The 22572-nt window shown below is 48.2% G+C and overlaps 1 protein-coding gene across 1 annotated transcript; it reads left to right on the forward strand.

The window, feature by feature from the left end:
* The first annotated feature begins 2569 nt into the window (after positions 1–2569).
* On the forward strand, positions 2570–20592 carry FDXR (ferredoxin reductase). The gene is made up of 12 exons (XM_039501972.1): positions 2570–2719; positions 5786–5883; positions 7155–7250; positions 8866–8988; positions 10488–10601; positions 11225–11326; positions 13323–13430; positions 13782–13866; positions 14827–15026; positions 15502–15673; positions 16613–16786; positions 18856–20592. Exons 1-12 carry the CDS (start codon positions 2659–2661, stop codon positions 18984–18986), a joined length of 1464 nt encoding a protein of 487 aa, XP_039357906.1. The 5' UTR covers positions 2570–2658; the 3' UTR covers positions 18987–20592.
* The last annotated feature ends 1980 nt before the right edge of the window (positions 20593–22572 follow it).

Raw genomic sequence — 22572 nt, forward strand, 5'->3', positions numbered from 1 at the left:
GGTGCTGAACAGAGCTTACCTGCAAGCATAGCCAGGGAGTAACACCGCTCAGCACTGTTTCAGAGACAGCAGTGACCGGGACAAAGGTGTACTGGCACAAACAGCAGCGAGGGCTTGAATGTGGATGTTGCTGAGTAGCAGTGGTGACTCTCAAAATCACATCCCTTTCTAAAACATTGTATGTGGAATTTTTGTTTAAATGATGATAGGAGTGGTCTGGTTTGTGGTGAGGTAGATAATGTAAAGACACCATTTAATGCAAATACATCCCAGAGGGTAATAAAGGACAGAAACCTCCTTATTCCCATGCCCCAGCCAGATAAATTGGCTGGCCTTGGTTTGTCTATCTCTGGGTGGGAGGGAGTTCTTATCTATCAGACCTTTAAGGGACTATATTCTGGGCCTCAAGGTTTTTTTTCTGTTAAAAGTAGCCTCACAAAGGACTCACTTGTCTTTCTGTAGATAAAGAGAACTCAGATATCACCAGCTGTCACCAGGAGGAGATTTGGGCAACTTTATGAAAGCTAGCTGGCTGAAGCTCAATCCAGATAAGACTGAGGTGATGCTGGTAGGCGAAGTGACATGGCAAGGCTGATTTCTCCCCCTTTGATTGAAGATGTGTTCCCACCATTCATTAGCTGTGTTTGGAATCTGGGGGTGGCATTAGACCCCCAGCAGCTGATAGATGGTCATACGGCAGGAGATTGCTACCATGGATCCAGGTCTTTGTCACCTCAAAGTAGGATTATTACAATATGCTCTGCGTAGGGTAAAAATTTGGACCAATCTAAAAATTTAAGGTAATGCAGAATGCTGACACCCTTTAAGCTTTGCTTCTTGGTGGCAGCACATGTCACTGGTTCTCCATGAACTTCCCTGGCTTACTTTTTGTTTCTGGATTGAATTTAAGGCACTGTTTTTAATCTGTAAAACCCTAAATGGGTTCAGACCTTGTTACTTAAGAGACTGCCTCCCTCCTTGTGCGGAACTACCACAGATGCAATCAGTGGGGATTCTTGAGTTGGCTCTCCCTCAGTTTAAAAGAAAGGGGGCTGGCAGTACACGGTTCTCTTAGGGGACTGACCTTCAAAGCTTGGCACAAGGCACATTTGTTTATATGGGTAGCTGTGGTGGTGAGAGCCATTGAGAGAAATCAGACGTAAAGGAGAGCAGTCTGAGGATGTGCACATGATATATTTCCCCCGCCCTGTAAATTTGGCAGGAGCACTTAGAGCCTAGGATCAACACCTCTTTTTTGTTTTGTAAATAAATCTAATAATAAATCCTAAAGGCCAATAGAGCTTTGCCATTCATTTCAATAGATGCAGGATCAAAATCAGGGCCTTAAATTATTGTATGGACTGATTAATCACTGTATATTGCTTTGATGATGGAAAAATCTACCCTTACTAAAGTCCCTAGGAAAGATATCGTCTCAATTAAGAAGTTGTATTCCTTATTGAAGAAAAAACTTTATGTTCTACACTGATGGCCTAAACCCTGTGGTACTGTCAGCATGCCAACTTTGTAATAATAATCACAGGACTCTGCGTTCCTATAGCACTATCAAGCTAAGGACCGCAAAGCCTTTTATAATAATAATGAATTAATTCCTGGGGGCCCGAGATATATTGTTATCCCCATTGTACTCACTAGGAAACAGAGGAACACAGATTGTCAGTTATGGAACATGCACCATTCCCCTTGATGCTGGTAATACACAAAAGTCAATGGGACATTGCAATTGATTTCAATGGGAGCAGGATTGGGGCTAAAATCAGGTCAGAAGCATGTCTCCCAATGGTCTCAGGATTTGTGGGTCTGTCCCGCTTTGACCCCTCCAGCCCCTCTGTCCCAGTTGAAGAAAAAATTTCCCACATTGATGGCTGCCAGGGGAGGGGACATGAAAGGGCCCCCAAACCTAGAGGCATTACGATCGGGCACAAATATGAGCTTGCAGTGCCACTCATAGAGGGGGTTGGACAGGTCAGACCCTGGTGGTGCTGCATCCTGCTTTAGCCACTTGAAATGTTAGGAGGCTTTCCCAAGATCAAACAGGAAGTCAGTGGCAGAGACAGACCCTCAGTCTCCTGATTCCCAGCCCCAGGCCCTAGTAACAATGCCCAGGCTGGGGATTTAGGGACTGTGTGCTGATCTGTGGGGGGTCAATCAGAGTGATCCTCCCCCACGTGTGGGCGGGGAGGTGAAACTTGCACTGGAATAAGTGTGTTTGGGACCTGTCCCCTCTGCCTCCCACTCCGTCCCCAAACAAACCAGCCCTCCCCACCGCCCCCTCTCTATGGTACTTCCTACCCGGGAGAGACTCGACACTGTGCGCCAGGATATGGGGGGGCGAACCTAGTTATATGCACTGGAGGATAAACCATAGAGACGGAATACACGGGCCTGGGAAAGGCCTCTTCCTCTCCAACAGGCGGTGTTCCGGGAGGGGCGTGGTTATGCTAATTAATCCGTTGCCGTGTAATTGGTTCATGAGTATGTGGGGGCGGTGCTATGCTAATCAAAGGGACTTTCCGCCATTTGATTGGCTAATACGGACGCAGGGCGGAGTCGTTTTGCTGCCTGGCCGCGGGTCGGCGGCAGAGGCAGAGCGTCTCGTCTCCAGGGGGTGGGGTGCTCCTGGCGCGCTCCTTTAGCATGGGTTCGAGCCGCGGCCACATCTGCTGGAAGTGGGGGTCTCCCCTCCGCCGCCTCACGGGTAAGGGGGCCGTCCGCTCGCTGCGCCGGGGCTGGAGAGCGGGGGTATGGGCCCCTGGCTGTAGGGGGACTGGGCCCCTGGCTGTAGGGGGACTGGGGGGTGGGTATGGGCCCCTGGCTGTAAGGGGACTGGAGTGGGTGGGTATGGGCCCCTGGCTATAGGGGGACTGGGCCCCTGGCTATAGGGGGACTGGAGTGGGTGGGTATGGGCCCCTGGCTGTAGGGGGACTGGAGGGGGTGGGTATGGGCCCCTGGCTATAGGGGTAAGGGCCACTGGCTGTCGTGGGACAGGAGAGCGGGGGTATGGGCCCCTGGCTGTCGGGGGACTGGAGAGCGGGGGTATGGGCCCCTGGCTGTCGGGGGACTGGAGAGCGGGGGTATGGGCCCCTGGCTGTCGGGGGACTGGAGAGCGGGGGTATGGGCCCCTGGCTGTCGGGGGACTGGGAGGTGGGTATGGGCCCCTGGCTGTAGGGGGACTGGAGTGGGTGGGTATGGGCCCCTGGCTGTAGGGGGACTGGAGTGGGTGGGTATGGGCCCCTGGCTGTAGGGGGACTGGAGTGGGAGGGCATAGGAGCCTGGCCTGGCTATAGAGGAGCTGGGGTGTGGGTATGGGAGCTGAGAGCTGGGGAGGGTATGGGAACCTGGCTATAGAGCAGTGGCTCTCAACATTTCCAAACTACAGTCCCCCTTTCAGGAGTCTGATTTGCCTTGGTTACCCCAAGTTTCACCTCACTTAAAAACAGCTTGTTACAAAATCAGACATAAAAATATAAAAGCATCCCTGCCCTATTATTGAAAAATTGCTGATTTTCTCATTTTTGCCATATAATTATAAATAAATCAATTGGAATATAAATATTGTACTTACATTAAACTTCTCATCTGCTGCTAGGCTCTGAACTTGCAAGACTTTTTCCAGAAGAAAATTTGGAAGTAAAGGGGGAGAGAGCTCAGTGCAGATATTCGTCCTGTGTTGAGTATTGGTCTAATTAAAAACAATAATACTAAGATGCTCAGTCTTCTGTTGAAGGGAGGAGACGTATTTAAAAAATGATATTGTATCAAACGATACATTCTGTGCGGTCCAGTTTATTACCTCAGTTTACGAGAAAGAGAGCAGAGATGGAAAAGATCCCGAGAGGGGTAAAAGAGAGAGGTTTTGAGGGATTTTTATGCAATGAAATATATAAATACTAAAAGTTAGCCTTAAACTACAGGAGTTAGAGTAGATTTAACTATGACTTTCAAAGCTATGATCAACTCTTCCTTTTATTCCTGTCCTGTAACTTGAGTGCAAAGGATCACTTTCTTTAAAGTAACCTTGTCCAATAAGAATAGTGTTGTAAATAAACCACCAATTTCCTGATGTTAATAACATCTAGGGTAACTAGAAGTAAAAGTACTCTATAGTGATGCCTGTTTGAAAGACTCCACCATATCAGTTAGCATTTGGAGGGTGAGAGCCCCCTTCCTTGTTAAATACATATACATTTGGACATTAAGTGTGTGCCTTGGTGGGTTGTTTGTTAGTAGGATACAGAGACCCATTGCTGGTTTAAGCTCAGGTCAGTAGTGACTAAATTGTAGCCATCTGATTACTGCTGTAAGGCCTTGGCAGAATGAGCTGGTTTAGTCCAGTACTCAATGAACAAATAGCCATGATGGTGGTTTTTGAGATATGGGCAATACTAAATTGGGGCCCTGGTCTGCAGTCTCAACAGAGAAGCCAAAGTTTGAATGGACCATGGAAACTGAACTACTTTCTGTCCTTCTAGGTCAGGGTGAATCAACTTGTCGGGGTGGAATGGGGAGGACACTTGCATTGCCATTGCGTGTGCCGTAGCTGTTTTGTAGAGAGAGGATTTCAGTCTCCAAGGACATCCGGCTGCCGCCATTCATCAGGCTTAGATTCACGAAAAATTACCCACCCCTGCAAGCATATACCCTCCTCCTTTCTGAGAAGAAAATTCTGTTCCTATCATGCACTTCTGTCATGCCATTCCTCTGAAGTCATCAAAATGCTTTAATCAAAATATTAATGAATGAAGTCCAAGTTTCCTTGTGAGGTTGGCAGGAATTTCTCTACCTGATTTACAGGTGGGCGAACAATGGCATTGAGAGGCAAAGTCCCAAGGCAAGCCAGTGTCGGAGCCTGGAATGGAATCCAGGACTCTTGATGCCTACCCCTCTGTGCTAAGTACCTTCCCCAGACACACTCCATTTCTAAAAGAGTCCAGTTGACTCTAGAGGTACAGTGTGAGTGGCTCTGGGTAACCGCTTCCTAAAATAGTTATAAATATCAAGGGCACTGAAGAAAAATATCAGGGTTTGGCAGAGAGTAGTTAGTCCCCGGCATTTGACCCCAGTGCATTTTTGCTTTGAATGTCTTTGTACTTAGTGGACTAAAACTTCTCAGCTGACTGCCAAGGCTGTGCTGGACTATGACTGAAATCACTATTGTCTCCAGCCCTTCCGGTTGCTGTTTAATCGGATCACGTTAAAGTTTATCGATGACCTGTTCTCTGAATAGCCTGCGGTGTGGGGAACGCGAAGCGTTAGATTGCCGTGACAGCAAGATCTTTCGTTGGGCTTGTCGCTCAGGAGGAAAATCTCAAGTGGCAGCCCCCACTTGATAACAAAGTCAGAGGTGGAAGGGGAAGCCATAGTGTCCAGCCCACTGCGCAGAATGGAGTGCTGAAAGGGACTTAAAAGATTAAATCATCACAAGGGGAGTCATCCTATGCCCCCTTTCAGTAAAGAGTCCCTTTGAAAGGGGAGGTCTGTTACCTAGCAGAATCCCTGGGCACATCCCTGATGTTTTCCTGTTGGTGGCTTTTCTTTCCATGGTATACGTGTTCCTAAGGGTAACTTCTAGCCTTCCGTTTTAATTGGTTCTAAGTCCTGTGTTTGCTTAATGCAGAAGGACTAGCTCTTAGAAGCCTTTCGCACCCCTCCCTGTTCTGAGGTCCAGCCAGTGTGCATGGAAAATCCTAGCAGGATAAAGGCATTTGTGTCAAGGGTGGTATTTTGTCTGCTCATTGACTCTGTTTTTGTGATCTTTGCTCAGGTTTCAGCAGGCTGCTTTCTACAGCTGCTCTCGCTCCTCAGATATGTGTTGTGGGGAGTGGACCTGCTGGGTTTTACACCGCCCAGCACCTCCTGAAGGTAACTGGCTTTCGGTTATGTGGCTTCAACATAAGAGGAGATATTCAGCCTCTTGCTTGCTGGCATATGGGCCATAGACATCCCATAATTCAGGGGACGATTCTCTGGTGCCTGCACTGTGTTGGGCTGTCTCCATCAAGCCTATAAGGCTGTCACTATAAATTAGGGCAAAACTATTCTTCTGTAATAAGATACACCACAAATATCTGTCTACTGGGCTTTTAAAATTTTTATTCCACAAAATGCTGGTAACATTCATCTATAAATATATGGACACCAGGGAGAATTGTTTTAGGTCCTTCTCCATAGTGACTAAACCAAACAAATGAACAAACAAATGTCACTTAACAGTAAATGTCAGCCCTTAGTCGATCAGTTATTGGTCTGGCGATGAGAATAGATTACAAAACCTGCAGAGAGTGCTGCTAGTGATAAGTCACATCCATAGTTGCTTAGTCAAGTGAGGTCACTTGCTTTTTGCTGTCTCTGAAGTACCCTTGAGCATGCTGTGGTATAATACTCTGCATTTTAGCCATTAATGAACTTCAAGGACAAATTTCAAGGCTACTTAATCTCAACAAATAGCACGAGAGAGACGCTGTCTCAAAATACTAGCTGCTAACGAAGTACTTAAAGAAAAAAATCTGACGGTGTCTAAAATACATACCAGCTACAAACCTAAAATGTGTATAATCGACAGTAAGATTTTAGGATCTCGGCCAGCATTAACTGCTGTTGGGGGGGCCAAAGGGGTGAAATCTGGGGCCAATATACGTCTGCACCAATTGCTTAAATACCCAGTGCCAAACTCTCCATGATGGGCTGGTCAGTCATGGATCTCTGCTGGCAGTGTTTTGCAGCATCTCATATTCCTTTCACTGACCTAGTGGGCATGTCCTAAGATAAAATAGTTATTGCACAAAAAACAAACCAGCCACAGTCTCTAGCTCAATATGGTGTTCCTATTGGTGCGAGTTAATGAATCTTCAGGTCAGAAGGTAGATCCTCTTGTTAAGTTTCTTTAAATAATTCCTTTCCTCTTTCTATTGGGGCAGGCTGGCAAAATCCACAGTATCCCAACCTGAGAATGTGGTTTAGCAGAACACAGGAGAGTTTGGCCTGCAGATTCAAGATCAGTGTCTCTTGATGTGCAGCCAGTTTCCGCAGCAGAAGGTTGATGTTCGGCCCCTGTTGTTAGCCAATTAGCTTGTGTGCTTTTGTTCTCGCTTGATTGCTTATATTATAACTGTGAACTTGCTCCTCTTCTCTAGCACCACAGGCTGGCCCGGGTGGATATTTATGAGAAGCTGCCAGTTCCCTTCGGCCTTGTTCGTTTTGGAGTGGCACCAGACCACCCTGAAGTCAAAGTTAGTACTGGCTTTCCCCTTGCCTCACAGGGTCGAGGTAGGGTGACCAGATGTTCCGATTTTGGGGTCTTTTTCTTATTTAGGCTCCTGTTACCGCCCCCCCCAATCCCCTGTCCCGACTTTTCACACTTGCTGTCTGGTCACCCTAGGTCAAGGGGTGGTGGAAATGGAGAGTCTGTGTCAGTAGCTTTGTCCAAGAGTTGTGAACTGGGTGTGGTGGTCCACTTACACCATTGAGAGGACCTACGACTTGTCTCAGCTCACAAGAGGTATAAGAAGCCCCAGTGGGGGGGTGCAATTCTTGTTTGTAGGGGATTCTCTTTCTGTCTTCGGGCCTGTTTTCTACTGTCAGACCAGGTCTGGTCAGGCATTCCAAGGACAGAAGTGATGTTTGCCGAATAGACAAGGCTACTGGGAAGCAGAGGCGTTGGCGACTAAAGTAAGGGGAAAAGTTTGGAAATGGGGGGAGGTGCGCAGGGCTGTCTTTACCCATATGCAAACTATGCAGCTGTGTAGGCACTAGGAAATTTGGGCCACCAAATTTCCTGGTGCCCTATGCAGCTGCGTGCTGCTCCAGCCTCTACTCTGCCTCTTCCCCAGGGCCCCTGCTCTGCCCCACACCACCTCTTCCCCAAAGCCCCCACCCCTGCTCTGCCCTGCCCCTTCTCACCCCTGCTCCACTCCAGCTCCGCCCCCACTCCCCTGAGGACTCCAGAAGTGGTCGGGCCTGCCCTCACTGGTAAGTAGAGTGGCCTGGCCCCAGCCTGCTCTGCTCCCCTGGCTCCTAGCCGCACCGCTGGCGAGAGCTGGGGGGCGGTTCCCTCTGCCTCCCCAAACCTGGGAGCCAGGGGAGCAGAGTAGACTAGGGCTGGGTCACTCTGCTTCCCGTAGGAAGTGGCCAGCTCCCCCCCACAGAGGCCTGGCGCCAGCCCCCCAATCCCCACCGTGGAGGTCTGGGACAAGGCCCCAGACAGACCCCTGCGGGGCGGGGGGGCTGCGTAGGGCACCAAAAGAGCTAGGGACGGCTCTGGAAGTGCATATAAGAATGAATTGCTGCACAGTCCGATTTCAAGAAAGAGATTTCATATTAAAAGCTGGGAGTGTCAGGCAGGGATATCTGCATCAGAAGGTCAGTGCTGGGATTGTTCAGTAGCACCGAACATAAGAACAGCTGGAACTTTGAGTTGTTCCTCTTGATGCTGGTGAGGGCTGTTCAAGGGGCAAAATTCAAGTTAGCAAAACTTCCAGCCAAGTGTTTCTTCAAAGGGGCAAACTCGCACTAGCAGTGAATGGATCTTTTTTTTTTTGTTTCTATTTTTTGCGGTTTGTCGCTTCCTTTCGACAGATCTGACTGGTGTGGTGCCAAGCCGTGGATAACTGTGTTTATTTTCAAATGAAGTATTCAAGCCTTTGTCAGATAAGAGCTGTGTGTCCCGGAACAGCCAGCATGAATTAGAGAGGGAGACACTGATCTACAGCTTCAAGGCCACATGGGGGCATTGGGGACCTATACATCCCCAGACCATGCCTCTGTCTCCTCTCTGGCTGTGCTTGGTAGGACGTGCTGGGTGGCTGTTAAATTTAAACCCTTTTAAAACTTCTTTTGACCCAACAGAACGTAATCAACACGTTTACTCAGACGGCGCATTCTGATCGCTGTGCCTATTATGGGAACGTCACTATCGGGAAGGACGTGATGGTGAAGGAGCTGCAGCGGGCTTATCACGCGGTGGTTCTGGTGGGTTAATGGTCTGCGTGTCTAGTGGGGAAAGGACTGGGGTGGTGTCGTGATCAGATCCAGAACACTTCACTCCTTCCTACCGAGTTTTGGGGTATTGAGTCTGTTGGATTCCCCCACTGTTTAGCCCCTCCTGTCAAGTTTGGTTTTTAAGGGGGAGGGAATCTGTCTCTCCTAGGTTTTTATATGTTCTCCATCATTGTAGTGTCTTAGCTCCTCACAATTTTTAAATGATTTATCTTTACAACACCCCTGTCGGGCAGGGCAGGGCAGGACTGGTGGGAAACCAAGGCACAGAGAGGCTAAGTGACTTGCCCAAGTCACACAGGAAGTCTGAGGGTATGTCTTCACTACCCGCCGGATCGGCGGGAAGCAATCGATCCAGTGGGGATTGATTTATCGCGTCTAGTCTAGACATGATAAATTGACCCCCGAGTGCTCTCCCGTCGATGCCTGTACTCCAGCGCTGCGAGAGGCGCAGGCAGAGTCGATGGGGGAGCAGCAGCAGTCGATTCACCGCGGTGAAGACACCACGGTAAGTCGATCTAAGTACGTCGACTTCAGCTACTTAGATCGATCCCGACCCTGGTATAGACCAGGGCTGAGGTAGAGCAGGGAACTGAATCCCCATCTCGCTGGTCACAGATGAGTGTCCTAACCAATGAACTGCCCTTTCTCCTGAGCGTGAAGTGTCAGGTCTGAGGTGGTGGGGGATGAAATTCGCTCTTAGAGGGTGTTTGAATCTGTGAGTAGCTGTGCTGGTGAATATTTCCTGTAGCCATTCAGCCTGACGTGCACATCCCAGAGCATGTTGCTGATCTGGAGACAGTTCACCTACAGAGGGAACCGTATCCCCTCCTGTCCCGTAGAGAAATGGCTGAGCTAGTAGCAGGGAACTGTCTGTTCCTTGTTTTCCATTCCAGAATGGAAAGAAACTCCCTTCCTGATTGGAACTATCGTTCTTAGTCTGGTGCCCTGGGGATCGCATGTGTCTGTGACATAGTCCGCCATAGTTCTCCTTGCTGCCGAGACGCGGGAGAAAATAGCGGCTAGTCTAAAAAGCTACAGGCTTTATGGCTGTTTGCGGAGTGAGAGGCGGGTCCCAGAGGAGGAGATGCACAGTTACCATTTCTTCAGGTTCACATTGCCCTTGCCTTAAAAAAGCAGCTTGAAAGCCCCGCTCTTCCTCCCCACACCTCTGTGTCTGACGTAGACCAGCCTGGCTAGACTAGTGTGGTGAGCAGGGTGTCCTGCAAGCCAAGAAGAGCCGATAATTCCACAAACCTCACTAGAGTCTTTGCTGTGCTGATCTACTACCCCAGGAGGTGCCCGGATATTATGGTGATTGGAGGCAGTACAGTATCCAAGAGATGCAACCGCCGAGCAATGGCTCCTCTGTGTTGTGTTTGTGGAGCTGGAGATTTGCATGGCGTGTGATATTTATCCCCGCATCTAGTGGCATGTGTATGACTATGGGAATGTTGCTTCTGTCTCTGCAGAGCTATGGTGCTGAGGATAACCGAATCCTTGGAATCCCAGGGGAGAACCTTTCGGGGGTTTATTCAGCAAGAGCATTTGTGGGCTGGTACAATGGACTGCCTGAGAACAGAGATGTAAGGGTTTGTTTTTTCCTCTCTAAGCCTTTGCGCTCTCCGTGCATCTGTATGCAGTCCTCCAACTCCGGATTAGTGCCTGCCTGAAAGGCTTGCAATTGAAAGAGATTAGCAGACGCAAAATTAAATCCTTCTCCGATGTTAAAAATGTGAACAATTTTCACGTCAGTAAGAGAGGATTAGCCAGCTCTGTATATTGGCAGTACTTCTTGGAGAGGACGTAAGGAAGCCCGAAAGGGACATTTTTAGGGCTGGGGAGATGAAGCTGGCTTGTCAAAATAGTAGACACTCACAGAGATTCCCCGTGAGAGATACGGGAATCCAGGAGTGGGGGCCCAGGATGCGCTGAAAGAGATGCAGGCTGGGGAAATAACTGAATGTGGTGCAAACTAGCCATTCTGACAAAGCCACACTAGGTAACTGCATCTGAGGGAGTGACTGTTCGGCCTACCTGGGCCCCTTTATCTGGGTTAGAATGGCAGCTAGAGTGAAACAGGAGGCCGAAGAAGCTTCTGCCTTTGTAACAAGGAGGGGATGGAGAGAACCAGCCTTAAGTGTGGTGAAGATGCCAGGATTGACCGGGTGTTGAAGTACTATTCAGTGGGATCTCTCTTTCCACACAGCTGAAACCCAACCTAAGCAGCGAGACAGCCGTGGTCCTGGGGCAGGGGAATGTAGCCCTGGATGTTGCCCGAGTTCTGCTGTCTCCACTCGATATACTCAGGGTGAGTTGAGGGAGGCGTTATAAGGGCCAGAAATCTACTTAAAATTCATTAGGGTTTGATGTAAGAGGGAAACACAGACAAAATAGCTGATTAAAACAACCACATGTAGACTCATCTGTGGGCCCTGTTTTCAAGCAGAGCCTCTCTCCCTCACAGCCTGCTTCCCCTCCTGCTCTTCCCTACAAGAGAGTCATAGTCCTAGGTTTGTAATACCCAAGCATTGCTATGGGAGTGATCGGGGGAGTCACGGATTCAGCATTGGGATCCGGCTGATGGCACCAGCAGCTGGGCTGGTGGAAAAAGCATATTTGGTGCTTTTTTTAAAAAAAGGCAAGGAAAGCACCATGTTCCATGTTCCAACAATGCTCTAGAGCTTTCCCCAGTGAGAAACATTCTCCTTACATACCCGAGATCTAGAGAATGCAGGAATAGGGCTGGGATTCTCCCAGAACCAGCTGGCCTCTTCTGTAGCACTCAGGGCCCTTCACAGTGTGGAGATCATCACTTTATTTTGTCCAACACAACCTCAAACTCTGTGTTTTAAAGACAATGAATGAGGCTCTGGCCCTTTCTCCTTGTAAGCGACAAAGAGGGAACTGCAGCCTGCCCCCTGCTGGAGCTGCTGGGAGGTCAGAAGTTTAGCCTAGGTTTCTCTTTTGGAAAGGGTGCGCCTCTTCCCCACGCATCTCTGCTTCCCAGGGTCTTAGTGGTAGCAACAGCCTCAGCAGCACCCGATGTGCCTGCTATCCAGCCTCTTAGATCTTTTCCCTGCCGTGCTCCCAGTTCGATAGCGGGAAGCTTGTTGGCAGCAGCTGCTGCATACAGCTGCTGTCCCAGATGCTAGCAGCAAGGGCCTCCCAGAGCTTTCTGTCCCTCCGGAACTGAAAAGAGGCTGATTGAAACTCAACTACTACCTCCAACATTAATGGCTAAATTTAAAAAAGCTTGGGATTTTGCCAATGTTTAGAGGCCTTACATAGTTACACGGATTGGGAAGTGAGAGCTGTGCTTCAAATGATGTGGTCTTTAGGACCAGAGGCAGTACTCAGCCCTGGTACAAGGGGGACATGGCACTTGTCTATGAGGTGCAACGGTCCCAAAGCTGACTCTGTGCCTTAGTCAGATTTGCTCCTTTTTTGTGCTGAATGTAGGTTCTTCCCTGCTTTTATCTCTGTGGAGCTAATCCCGCTACAAGCGAGTGAGTATGGAAGTTTGTTGCACCTTGGGCATCATCAGTAAAACTGTCAGCGAGTTCTGTTTGCAGAATCTTTTATCTGAAGGCGGAAGGAAGAGGCAGAAAAGAGCCCTGCTGAGCTTTTCACATTGTCTAATTTGTGATGCTGACGGTTAGGGGAAAAAACATGTTTTGACTTCTGAACTGAGCAAATCAGATTTGGAACCCTTTGAGGTACCGTCCAGTGGAATCTCTAATTAGTCTGCCCTCCTGAGTAGCACTGCCCTTCTCATTTCTTTTCGGTCGTAAGGAGGCTTGGCTAAGCGTTTTATTCTACAGCCCTCAGCCATGTTTTTCAGTGATGCTGGTATAGATCCCATCACAGCCTAAGTCAATAGGGGAGTTTCCTCCATTGTAGGGAAGGGTAACGGGGCAAGTCACCAGATGCCCCTGTGTGAATCCCTACAGCAGAGGAGGTTAGAAAGGTGAGGTTCCTCGCTCTGTTGGCCCCAAGCTTTAAATGGCTGACTGATTTGGGGTTGTGTGTGTTTTAACTGTTTTAGCGTCCTCTTAAAAGGCTTTTAAAGAAGAGAGATTTCCCTTTGAGGCTGTTCATTAAGGTGTTACCTTGTTAACAGTGTAACAACTGCAGACAGTATTTTCAGTGAGTGCTGTGTTAAGGCATTAGGTGTCAAAACCACCTCATGCAAAGGGAGGTGGCTTTGCCTGGGCAAGCAGATGCCCTGCTGTTTTCAACTTCCTGCGCTGTGCCTGCCTATCTCTCCCACCACCTTCGTTCATTGTCATATCTTTGTCTTGCAGAAGACTGATATCACTGAAGGCTCCTTGGCAGCCATAGCCTGCAGTAAGGTCAAGCGTGTGTGGCTTGTTGGGAGGAGGGGGCCCCTCCAGGTAGCTTTCACCATAAAGGTAAAACTTATTTGTTTGAGCTTAAGGGTACTGTAATGTAACAGGATTCGCTGTGACTGTAAATCTAACCGTAAGCCCCTCTTCTGTGGGTCTAGTTAATTCAACATGAGCTGTTGAATCCACTAATTGTGGCTTCGAGGGTCTACAAGAAGGCACGTGAATGCTGGCATCCTGGTTACTGTGCCCACATGCTGAACTCAGCCTCCCGCCTTTAAAGCAGGAGTTGCTAGCCTGTGCCACCTGTATGGTGGGACTGGCTTCTCTTTTGGATCTGTGCTGTTCTTATGGCTTCTCTGCCTTATCCACACACGGCACAGTGAGGCATCACGTCTTCCTGTCTGACGTTCCCAGGAGTTGCGGGAGATGATAAACCTGCCCGGTACCAGACCTCTCCTGGACCCTGCTGACTTTACAGGCCTTGGTGATGTTATTAAAGGTGAGGAAAGTCTGCCCAGCACAACGCAGGTTGGATGGTGAGGTTTCCGTGGTGGGATGAATACTCATGGGTTCTATCCGGGGGAGCTCTTGGAGATGAAGGACGAGGCCAGGAGGCCTTGCCCTGCTTTCCAATCCAGTTGCTAAACTAAAACAAAACCACTGGGAAACTTTACCCTCCCCTCATCGCCTTCACATCTTGGAAACCTGTCTGTGATTCCTGCCTTGCTCCGTCTCGTCACCTGATTGGATGCAGTTGTTATGGTCTATTGGGTTGTAATGAGAGAGCTAATTTCTCCTTCTCCTTTGCCCTCACTCGCTTGCTAGACCATAAGGCTTCAGAAAAAGCCTTGCAATGCCCTGATTGACTAGCACATGAGTTCCACCTGGCTGAAGGTCAATGGGCTGAAACAGCAGCACGGTAGCCCTGGTGGCGAGTATTCAAGGATGGCTAGCAGCAGGAGAGCTGCAACACCACCTGTGTCTAGAGGAAATGGACATTCAGCTCTTGCCTGCAGCGCGTTCCAGCGTAGTTTGTCTGCTCAGGCTTGTAACAGCATCACATGGACTGTTGGGGCCTGATGGGGAGATGGATCATGAAGGGCAGGGGCAGTGTGTGACTTTTAGTGAAGGAGAATCCAGGTCTGAAAGCCCATGTTCCAAGCTAAACTGGAAGGAGAATTGGGTTCTAAGGTGCCCTTGGATTTTCTTCTCAAACTGTTGAATTCAGAGGCTGTGGCTTTTGGCAAAGCTGTTCCAAAGTCCCAGTTGTGCTGCTGTGCCTGGCACCAGTTATCTGCCTTATTCATGGTTTAGAGGTTTGCAGATGCTGAGTGGATGTAATTCTTTAGCATTAACTGTACATTGGTCCAGACTCTCCTCCTTTCTTGGTCCCTCTTTATAGACTGATGGACCTTTGTTCAGGGGTCCTTATGCTCCTGCCTTTCTCCTTTAATTTTAGATGTTCCCAGACCCAGGAAGCGTCTGACTGAGCTGATGGTCAAATCGGCCCTGGAGAAACCTGGTGAGAAAGAAGCCAGTCGTTGGGCATCAGCAACCAAAGAGTGGGGCTTGAAATTCCGGCGCAGCCCGCTGGAGGTACTGCCCGCTGCTGACGGGAACCAAGCAAGAGGCATCCGAATGGCCGTCACCAGGCTGGAGGTATGGACTCAAAATTCTCTTTTTCTAAAGGATTTGCCCTCCCCATGCTTGGCTGTCTGTGTTGCTGGGAGATGAGTAAAAGTCTGTTGCAGCCACTTGGATCTGGAAATCTCTGGGGAACCCTTCTGCGTTAATCTAAAGACAGCTTGATACTCCTGGTCTAATTAGACCCAGCAGAACTGCCTGCTGTCTGAGCAGCTGGAATGACAGATTCTTGGGAAATCAGCCCTAGGTCTCCCCCAGGAGCTGCTTCTGATACAAAGGGAACTTTCTGTCCATTGGTGTTGATAGTTGCAGTTGGAGAACGCTCCAATAACCCAGCCTACTAAATATTCAGTAACGGGATTGCCAGCGAATCCAGGCGGTAGAAGGGGAATGTTGCTGTTTCTCCTGGGAGAGAAGACTCTCGACTGCTTTTGCATTACAGGCTCTTTAACTCTTTTCTTTCTTCCCTCTCTCTCCCTGGGTTATGTAGGGTTCAGGCGAGTCTGCCAGAGCTGTCCCCACTGGAGAAGTGGAGGAGCTTGAATGTGGGCTGATCCTCAGCAGCATTGGCTACCGGAGCCTCCCACTTGACTCTTCGATACCATTTGATCCCAAACTGGGGATCATCCCCAACAGCCTGGGCAGGGTTCAGGGGGCACCAGGTTAGTATTAACGCTCAGGGTTGAGGAGGCTCAGGGTTGAGGTTTCCTCGTGTGTAGTGTTTGAGTAACAGAGCTTATGAGTTTGTGTGTGTGAGCGGTGGGGGAACATGCCTATAGGAAGGTGGAGTCAGTGGCCAGGAGGTTTGTGTGGATGGGAGGGTATGCGCTTGGGTAAAGAACCAGTCTGGGAACTGGGAAACCTGTGCTCCATCCTTGTGTAGCTCACAGGCTTCCTGTGTGACCCCTCCTTGGGCAGTTCAGTTATCTGTGCCTCGGTTTCCTCATCCATAAAAGTGATGTAATGCCTGCTTTAAAGGAGCGTTGTGAGGCATAAGTCACCAGCATCTGGAAAGCACTTGAACATCCTCTGACAGAAATTGCTATTGACGTGTCAAGTATTGTAGCAGTTGGGCCATTTTGTGACCTTACCAAAAAGCTAAAAGGTTACAGTTTTAAAGTCCTGTCCTGCATCTTGTAACATGAATAGCTCAGATACACAAACGACCCAAAAGCATGCTGTAATTGTTATTAGTTTATTAACGAGAGATGGCAGCCTGCAATGGCTTCTTAGGGGTAACATTCTTGAGGCACTAGAAACTCCCATAGCAGCTCTACAGTGAGGAGGACAGCATGGTTGAGGCGATGCACTCTCTGCTACAGGGAGGGGAGATACTACCCTAATATACCCCACAATGGTCTTGGTAGTGATCCGAGTGTGACGTATCTTGGTGTCAGCTGTTGTTAACAGTGGCCAGCTACATCTGAGAGGGTGTGGGTGTAAAACTACGGTGGATAAGGAAATATAGATCTATATCTAATTCTTGAGTCCCTTCAAGCTGAAGAGACAACTGTGTTGGGGCGTTGGCTGGACCCTATCCCCACATGTGTACTGGGGATTGCATCAGAGCATGTCAGACTTTGTGTAACATGCTGTTACAGGTCTATACTGCAGCGGCTGGGTGAAGAGGGGACCCTCAGGGGTGATTATCACCACCATGAACGATAGCTTTGACACAGCCCAGTCCGTGCTAGAAGATCTCCAGACGGGGGTACTGAACCTTTCAAACTCCAAGGAAGGCTTCGAGTCTGTGAGGAGCATCCTGCACAGTCGAGGTCAGTGAACATGCATACATGAGTCCTTGTGTGAGAGTATCTGTAGCAATGTGTGAGCCAGCCAACCTCCTTCCAGCATACTCACGCAAAAGTTCTAGGCTGAGACAATAGGTTAATGAACTGTCTCCTGAAATCTGGAGCATGGACTCTAATTTGACTAAGTAAAAGGGTTTGATCTTGTCTCGGTCTGTAGTGGACGTTTCTCTTCCCCTTGTCTCCGAGGGGCGGTGGGAGAGAACAAATGCCACGCACGCTGGTCTGACTGTCAGTCTCTGCACGGGATGCATGCAGTAATAATACGATCACAGTGCTGAGAGTCAGGATTTAATTGCATGGGCAAGGCTGAGTGGACAAAGCTTGCACAGTGCGCTCTCTATTCCGGGTGCTTTTCATTTGTATGGACGCTACCCATGTTTAAATTCCACCCACTCCCACTTAGCATTCGTTTTTGTAAGGTCTTGGTTAGACTTCACTTGCTGATTAGACATATGAAGCATTTCTCGAGTCTCTTTATCCCTTTTGCTTTTTGCTGGGAGCAGTCTTTTAAATAAAAAAAAATAGCATGAAAATTGTATGATTTTTAATTATAATTTACAGCACTCACTGAAGCAATAAGGTGGACTGCCTAATGGTGCAGAATATGGAGAGACCTAGTTGGGTGCTTGCAGCGCACCTAAAGAGTGCTATTTTGAGCACCTCTGCTTATTGTTAACAAAACGAGGAACCTTGTGTATGAAGCTTTTGAGTGGTTACAGTGAATATATTGCAGAGAGAGGTGACAGTCCTGGGTCTGAGATTCTGTTACCCGGTGGTCTGTTTAAGGACAGCATGAGCTCCCCACCAGTGCTGCACTTCCATAATGCTTCAGTCCTAATCCGGAGGAACCACTCCAAGAATGAGAGAGGAGTTCATTCCATGGGCTGCTAAACCCTTGGGTTTTGCTGCTGAGGTGACCAGAGAGGGTGCTGGTTGTGCTGCTAGATTCCTTGGTGTGAACTCAAATCCATTTCATAGATGATACCCAATAGTCCTCAGACATAGCTCCTGCTTTCTACTAATCTAATCCATATTCAAGTCAGCAATTTAGAGAGAAATTTCTACCCTTGGCCTGTTCTCAGAGTCTTTCCTATGACAGATCTCTCCTTGAGCCCTGTTGCACTTAGGCTCATAGGAATGATCACACCAGTTCAGGCCAGTCATCTTAATCCAGTACCCTGTATCTTGCAGTAGCAAATACCAAATTGTGCAAGTAACCCCCTAGTAGGCTATTCCATAACTGCCTATCTGGAAGGAAGTTTTCTTCCTAACACTCTGATTTATTGTTGACTTATACCCTGAAGCATGAGAGTTTCTATCCTTTAATTTTTGTATCCCGTCTAATGTAACTGTAAACAGTTTTATTCTTCATACAAATGATTAATCTCTGTTTGAATCATACTAAACTCTTGTCAGTGATTGCCACAGGGTATTTATGGGAGCAGAGTGTGTAACACAATGTGTATCCAACCCCGCATTTTATTACTTAAAAAAAAAACAAAAAAAAATAAAAACCACAGGTGGGGGGGACTGCAATTCTCTTTATTTAAATGTAGTAAGGTTTGAAAGTCATTGCAGGGCAGCGAATGGTTGCTAGCCAAGGGCCATTTAAAAGCAGCACAATCCTTGAGTAAAGTGTCATTGTCAGCTGCATAAACAGCATGGCTGTTGCTATTGATTAGCTTTCATAGCAATCCTTCCAGGCACATTTGGGGACAGATTAAAACACCCCAGAGGGTCATTTACTGCTGCTGTATTTAAAGGCCTTCGATTCAAGTGTGCTTCCCTCCAATAGTTCAAGACGTTTTAAGTGAATCAAGGCCGTTTCCCCTTCATGAGTGCTGCGCTGAATATTGTTATGGCTTGCAAGTGTCTGAATAGTCAGATTTGACTGGATCTCTGGAGTGTGTCTTTTAACTGCCTTTGAAGGTGCCTGTGTTTGCCAGGTTCTAGTTCTTCTGTTTGCTTGCATGTTTCATTCTTGTTCATTTGGGATAGATGGACCTGTCCTTTCTCTTTTGTTATAACACCAGGGGTCCATCCAGTTACCTTCTCAGACTGGGAGAAGATAGATGCTGCTGAAGTGGCAAGAGGCAAGCTGGCTGGCAAACCACGGGAGAAGATAGTGGATCCTCAGGAGATGCTGCAGTTGATCAGTCACTGAAGATGCCTATGCAGAGCCCTCTGGGTCTGAGAAAGTGACAGATCCACAGTGTATCCCCTGCATCTCATCAGCAAGTCCCATTCGCAGCTGGCCATGCCTGCCATGGAGGATCGGCACAGTCAGAACTGATTGCTGTTCTTGGATGCATGGGAGAAGGTGGGTGGCTCCAGGGGCCTGTGGAGCTGTCCAGTAGTGAGCTGGAACTGACTCTGGCTTCTCAACGTGGACATGAGTTTACACAAGGCCATGTGCTATGGACTGACTCCAGATCTTTGCAGCCTGCAGTCTTGTCTCCAGCCACCTTCCCTCCTTGGGTCAGCCCTAGAGGGGGTCACTGCAGTCATCTGGGAGCTCGCAGTAGATTGAGTCACTTGGGCGTTAACTGCTTAGTTGTACCGGGTGCCGCTTAGAGTGAGAGGCCCTGGCTCACCGCTCTCCTCTGGTCATTTACTGCACCTTTAAAGCCAGTGATAGAAAATGAGTGACCGTCACCTTTCCATTCACACCAAAAGCCTGAAGCCAAATGGCTTTATTTCCTTGTAACCTGTGTCAGAGTCCAAGCAAGTGATTTTCTCTCTTTAAATCACGTATAAATAAGCCCTCTCAGGAAGAGGAAGGTGAAGTTGGAGTGACAGTTTGAGTCCAACCTCTTAATCTCTGTCTGCACTAATCTTAGGGCTGGCTGGCCAGCCTAGGCCTGCAGCTAGCCTAAGAGCTGTGCAAATGCAGGGCCGTGCGTCTCATCCGCTGAGTGAGTGTTGCTTTCTGTCTGTCTGCAAACTTTACTAGGCGCAGTCTGTGTCCGTAAATCCTGGAGAGTCCTCGTCTGCTCAACAGCTCTTAATGACGGAAACCTAGACTGGGCTTGGGTTATTTTATTTTTGTAGCTGGGGGGTGGGAAATTAGTAAATATAGAATTGACTTGTCCCAGAATATCTAGAATCGTCTGTGCATTAGTATTTCAGAGGTGCAGCCTGCCCTGATTATGACTAGCACCAACCTCTTGGCCTTTCTGCTTTTTTTATGTAATCTGTATGTTTTGAAGATTATTAAACAGTCCCCTCTTCCTCTTTGACCAAATCGATCATGTTTTAAATGATTCCAGGTTTTACTGCTAGACTGAGAGCCCCTAATATCCTCTGTTTAGCTACAGAAGAAGTATAGCATCATGCAGACTTCCTCACTGCTCTGCTAATGTGCTTCCTCCTTGACCTGTAGGGGCTACCTGAATGGCTGGACTGCATTTATGTCACATGTTGTCATAAAAAACGGATCTGAACAGTTTACATCTGCAGATGCCCCTTGTAAATGTGTCTATTGTAGACCAGGTCTCTGGGTGTTAGGGGAGTTAAATCTCTGTCCTCATGCAGCCCTTGGTGTCTGCTAAAATGTATCAGTTGTGGTGCTGTTTTGTTGCAATGTGGACACCTGTCTGCTGGGAGGTTCCAGATTGTATTTCCATGCTCAGCATTTAGTCCAATTTTAGACAAGACAGATCTGGGCCTCATCTCTTTTTAAATCTCATTTGCAAACTCATTAAGAAACTCAGGAAATGTGATGACTGCTGGAAACATCTATGCAAATTAGCAATAAAGCTTGTTGAACAGCTGTTTGTGCGACGTGACTCCTGTTATGGCGTAAGGATGATGCATTTCTAATGTTAAACTCTGAGCTGGAGATTACGTGGATTCTGGATTTGGAAAGGTGATTAAGCTTTTTTTTGGCGAGGCTGTTGACTACAAAGTAATGAAATTGCTCTCTGTCCTGCTTTGATGCTGGGCATACAGGAACATAACAATAGAGGAAACAATTGAAATGCATTGTGAGTGATGTATTTGCCTGCGACATGATGTGATGGGCCAGACCTTGTTTGTCTGTAGTGGTCGGTGGTAAATGCTTTTTGCTTATGTCAACAGAGTTCACCTTGAATGCTAATCCCAAAGCACTGTGCTGGCTGTGTACATGGTACGGGGAGCACACACTTGTCTGTAGGATGGGTTGCAGTAGTCAGTTCTGTACAAGCAGGGCTCCATGCCAGTTTTTAGGAAGGGAAAAATAACTGAGGGGGATTGAATGCTGTTACTTAGATAGGAATTTGGCCCAGGCCTGGGGCTAATGCCCTCCGGGAAGTGCCATAGGACCATTAAGGATGCACAAGAGGTCAAGATCCAGGTTTTAATATCTCAGGCAGATGAAGGACTTTTATTGAGGATTATGTCAATTCCTCTCATGTTCGCTGTTCCTTTGAACTGCCTGTTCCATAGCTGGCTGCATGTCATCTGTCCCTGACCGAGTTAATTCATCTCAGGATGGAGAGCTGGCTTCCTTTCCCCTTGTCTTCACTCTGCTCTTTCATCTCTGTCTTCAGGGACCAGGGCAATTAAATCTCTGGTAAACTTCATTTCCCAATTACAGTCTGTCCATTAGGTGGCGCTGTGATGCCAGTACTGTAACTCCTAAGAAGTACAGCAAGGGCAGTAGAGCCTTCCTAGGGCTGAGTGACAACCTACATTTTGATGAATGGTGATGCCTGGCCTGAAAGAGCAAGTGGCTCATTAGCCGCCTTTGTCTCTACTTTGTCCGCCGTAGACTCAGCTTTTCCTGTGTGCGGGGTGGCTGCCTCCCTCTGTCTGAAATGAGGCCCTGTCCGCTTCTGCTTTCGTTCCCCGCTTTCTTGGTGCTTTTCAGCTGTTCAGAGTTCAGTGCTGCACTTCAAAGGGAGCTCACCTGCAGTGAGGTGCAGTGGCCTGGTTTCTTACTCCTCCCCTTTCCACCTCCCACACAACAGTAGCCATCTCAGACTCAGTTAATTCCCATGCTTTAAAAATCTCTTCAAGATACCATTAAAGTAGGGAGTATTAATCAATTAAAAAATATCATTATTAGACCATTGGGATCATAAACCTTTGAAAGCCTGGACATTTGAGGTGAGTCAATCACGTGTGAAGGGGAAGGATGGTTCACTGGCCTAGGAGGTGGGAGACCTGCGTTCGTATCACTGCTGTGCCACAGACTTATTGTGTGACCTTGGGCAAGTCACTTGATGTCTCTGTGCCTCAGTTCCCCATCTGTGCAATGGGGATAATAGCACTGCCCTGCCTCACATGGGTGTTGAGGATAAATACATTAAGATTGTGAAGTGTTTTGAGATTGGATGAAAAGCGCTAAATGAGGTTATTTTTATTTTAGCTATTCAGATAAGTGTCAGTAATACAGGAGGGTGGGGTGAGGCAGATGGGGCTCCGCATTCATAGCGGAATGGTGGCTGCAAGCCAATTTTCCGCAATGTGTATGTGGACGGGTAGGAGACAAGCTAGAGGTGTTTCTCACTTGCTGTCGATGGAGGAATGAACGTAAGACTCACCCACCTCCTCCCTCTGCTCTAACCAGGGTGGAGCTCTGCACCACTGTTCCCTTTGTGGGCTGGTGCCGTGGGGAACTGGTTTTATTGGCGCTGAACAGAATTAGCCTTGCAGACACTTGCTGCTCCAAGTAGCAAGTGCCATGGAGGAGGCTTGGGCTACACCTCAGGGAAGAGGCTACATGCTGAAAGCTTTAGAAAACCTGTCCCGTGAGGAAAGGCTAA

This window comes from Mauremys reevesii, linkage group 15 (assembly GCF_016161935.1).
Source record: "Mauremys reevesii isolate NIE-2019 linkage group 15, ASM1616193v1, whole genome shotgun sequence".
NCBI lineage: Eukaryota > Metazoa > Chordata > Testudines > Geoemydidae > Mauremys > Mauremys reevesii.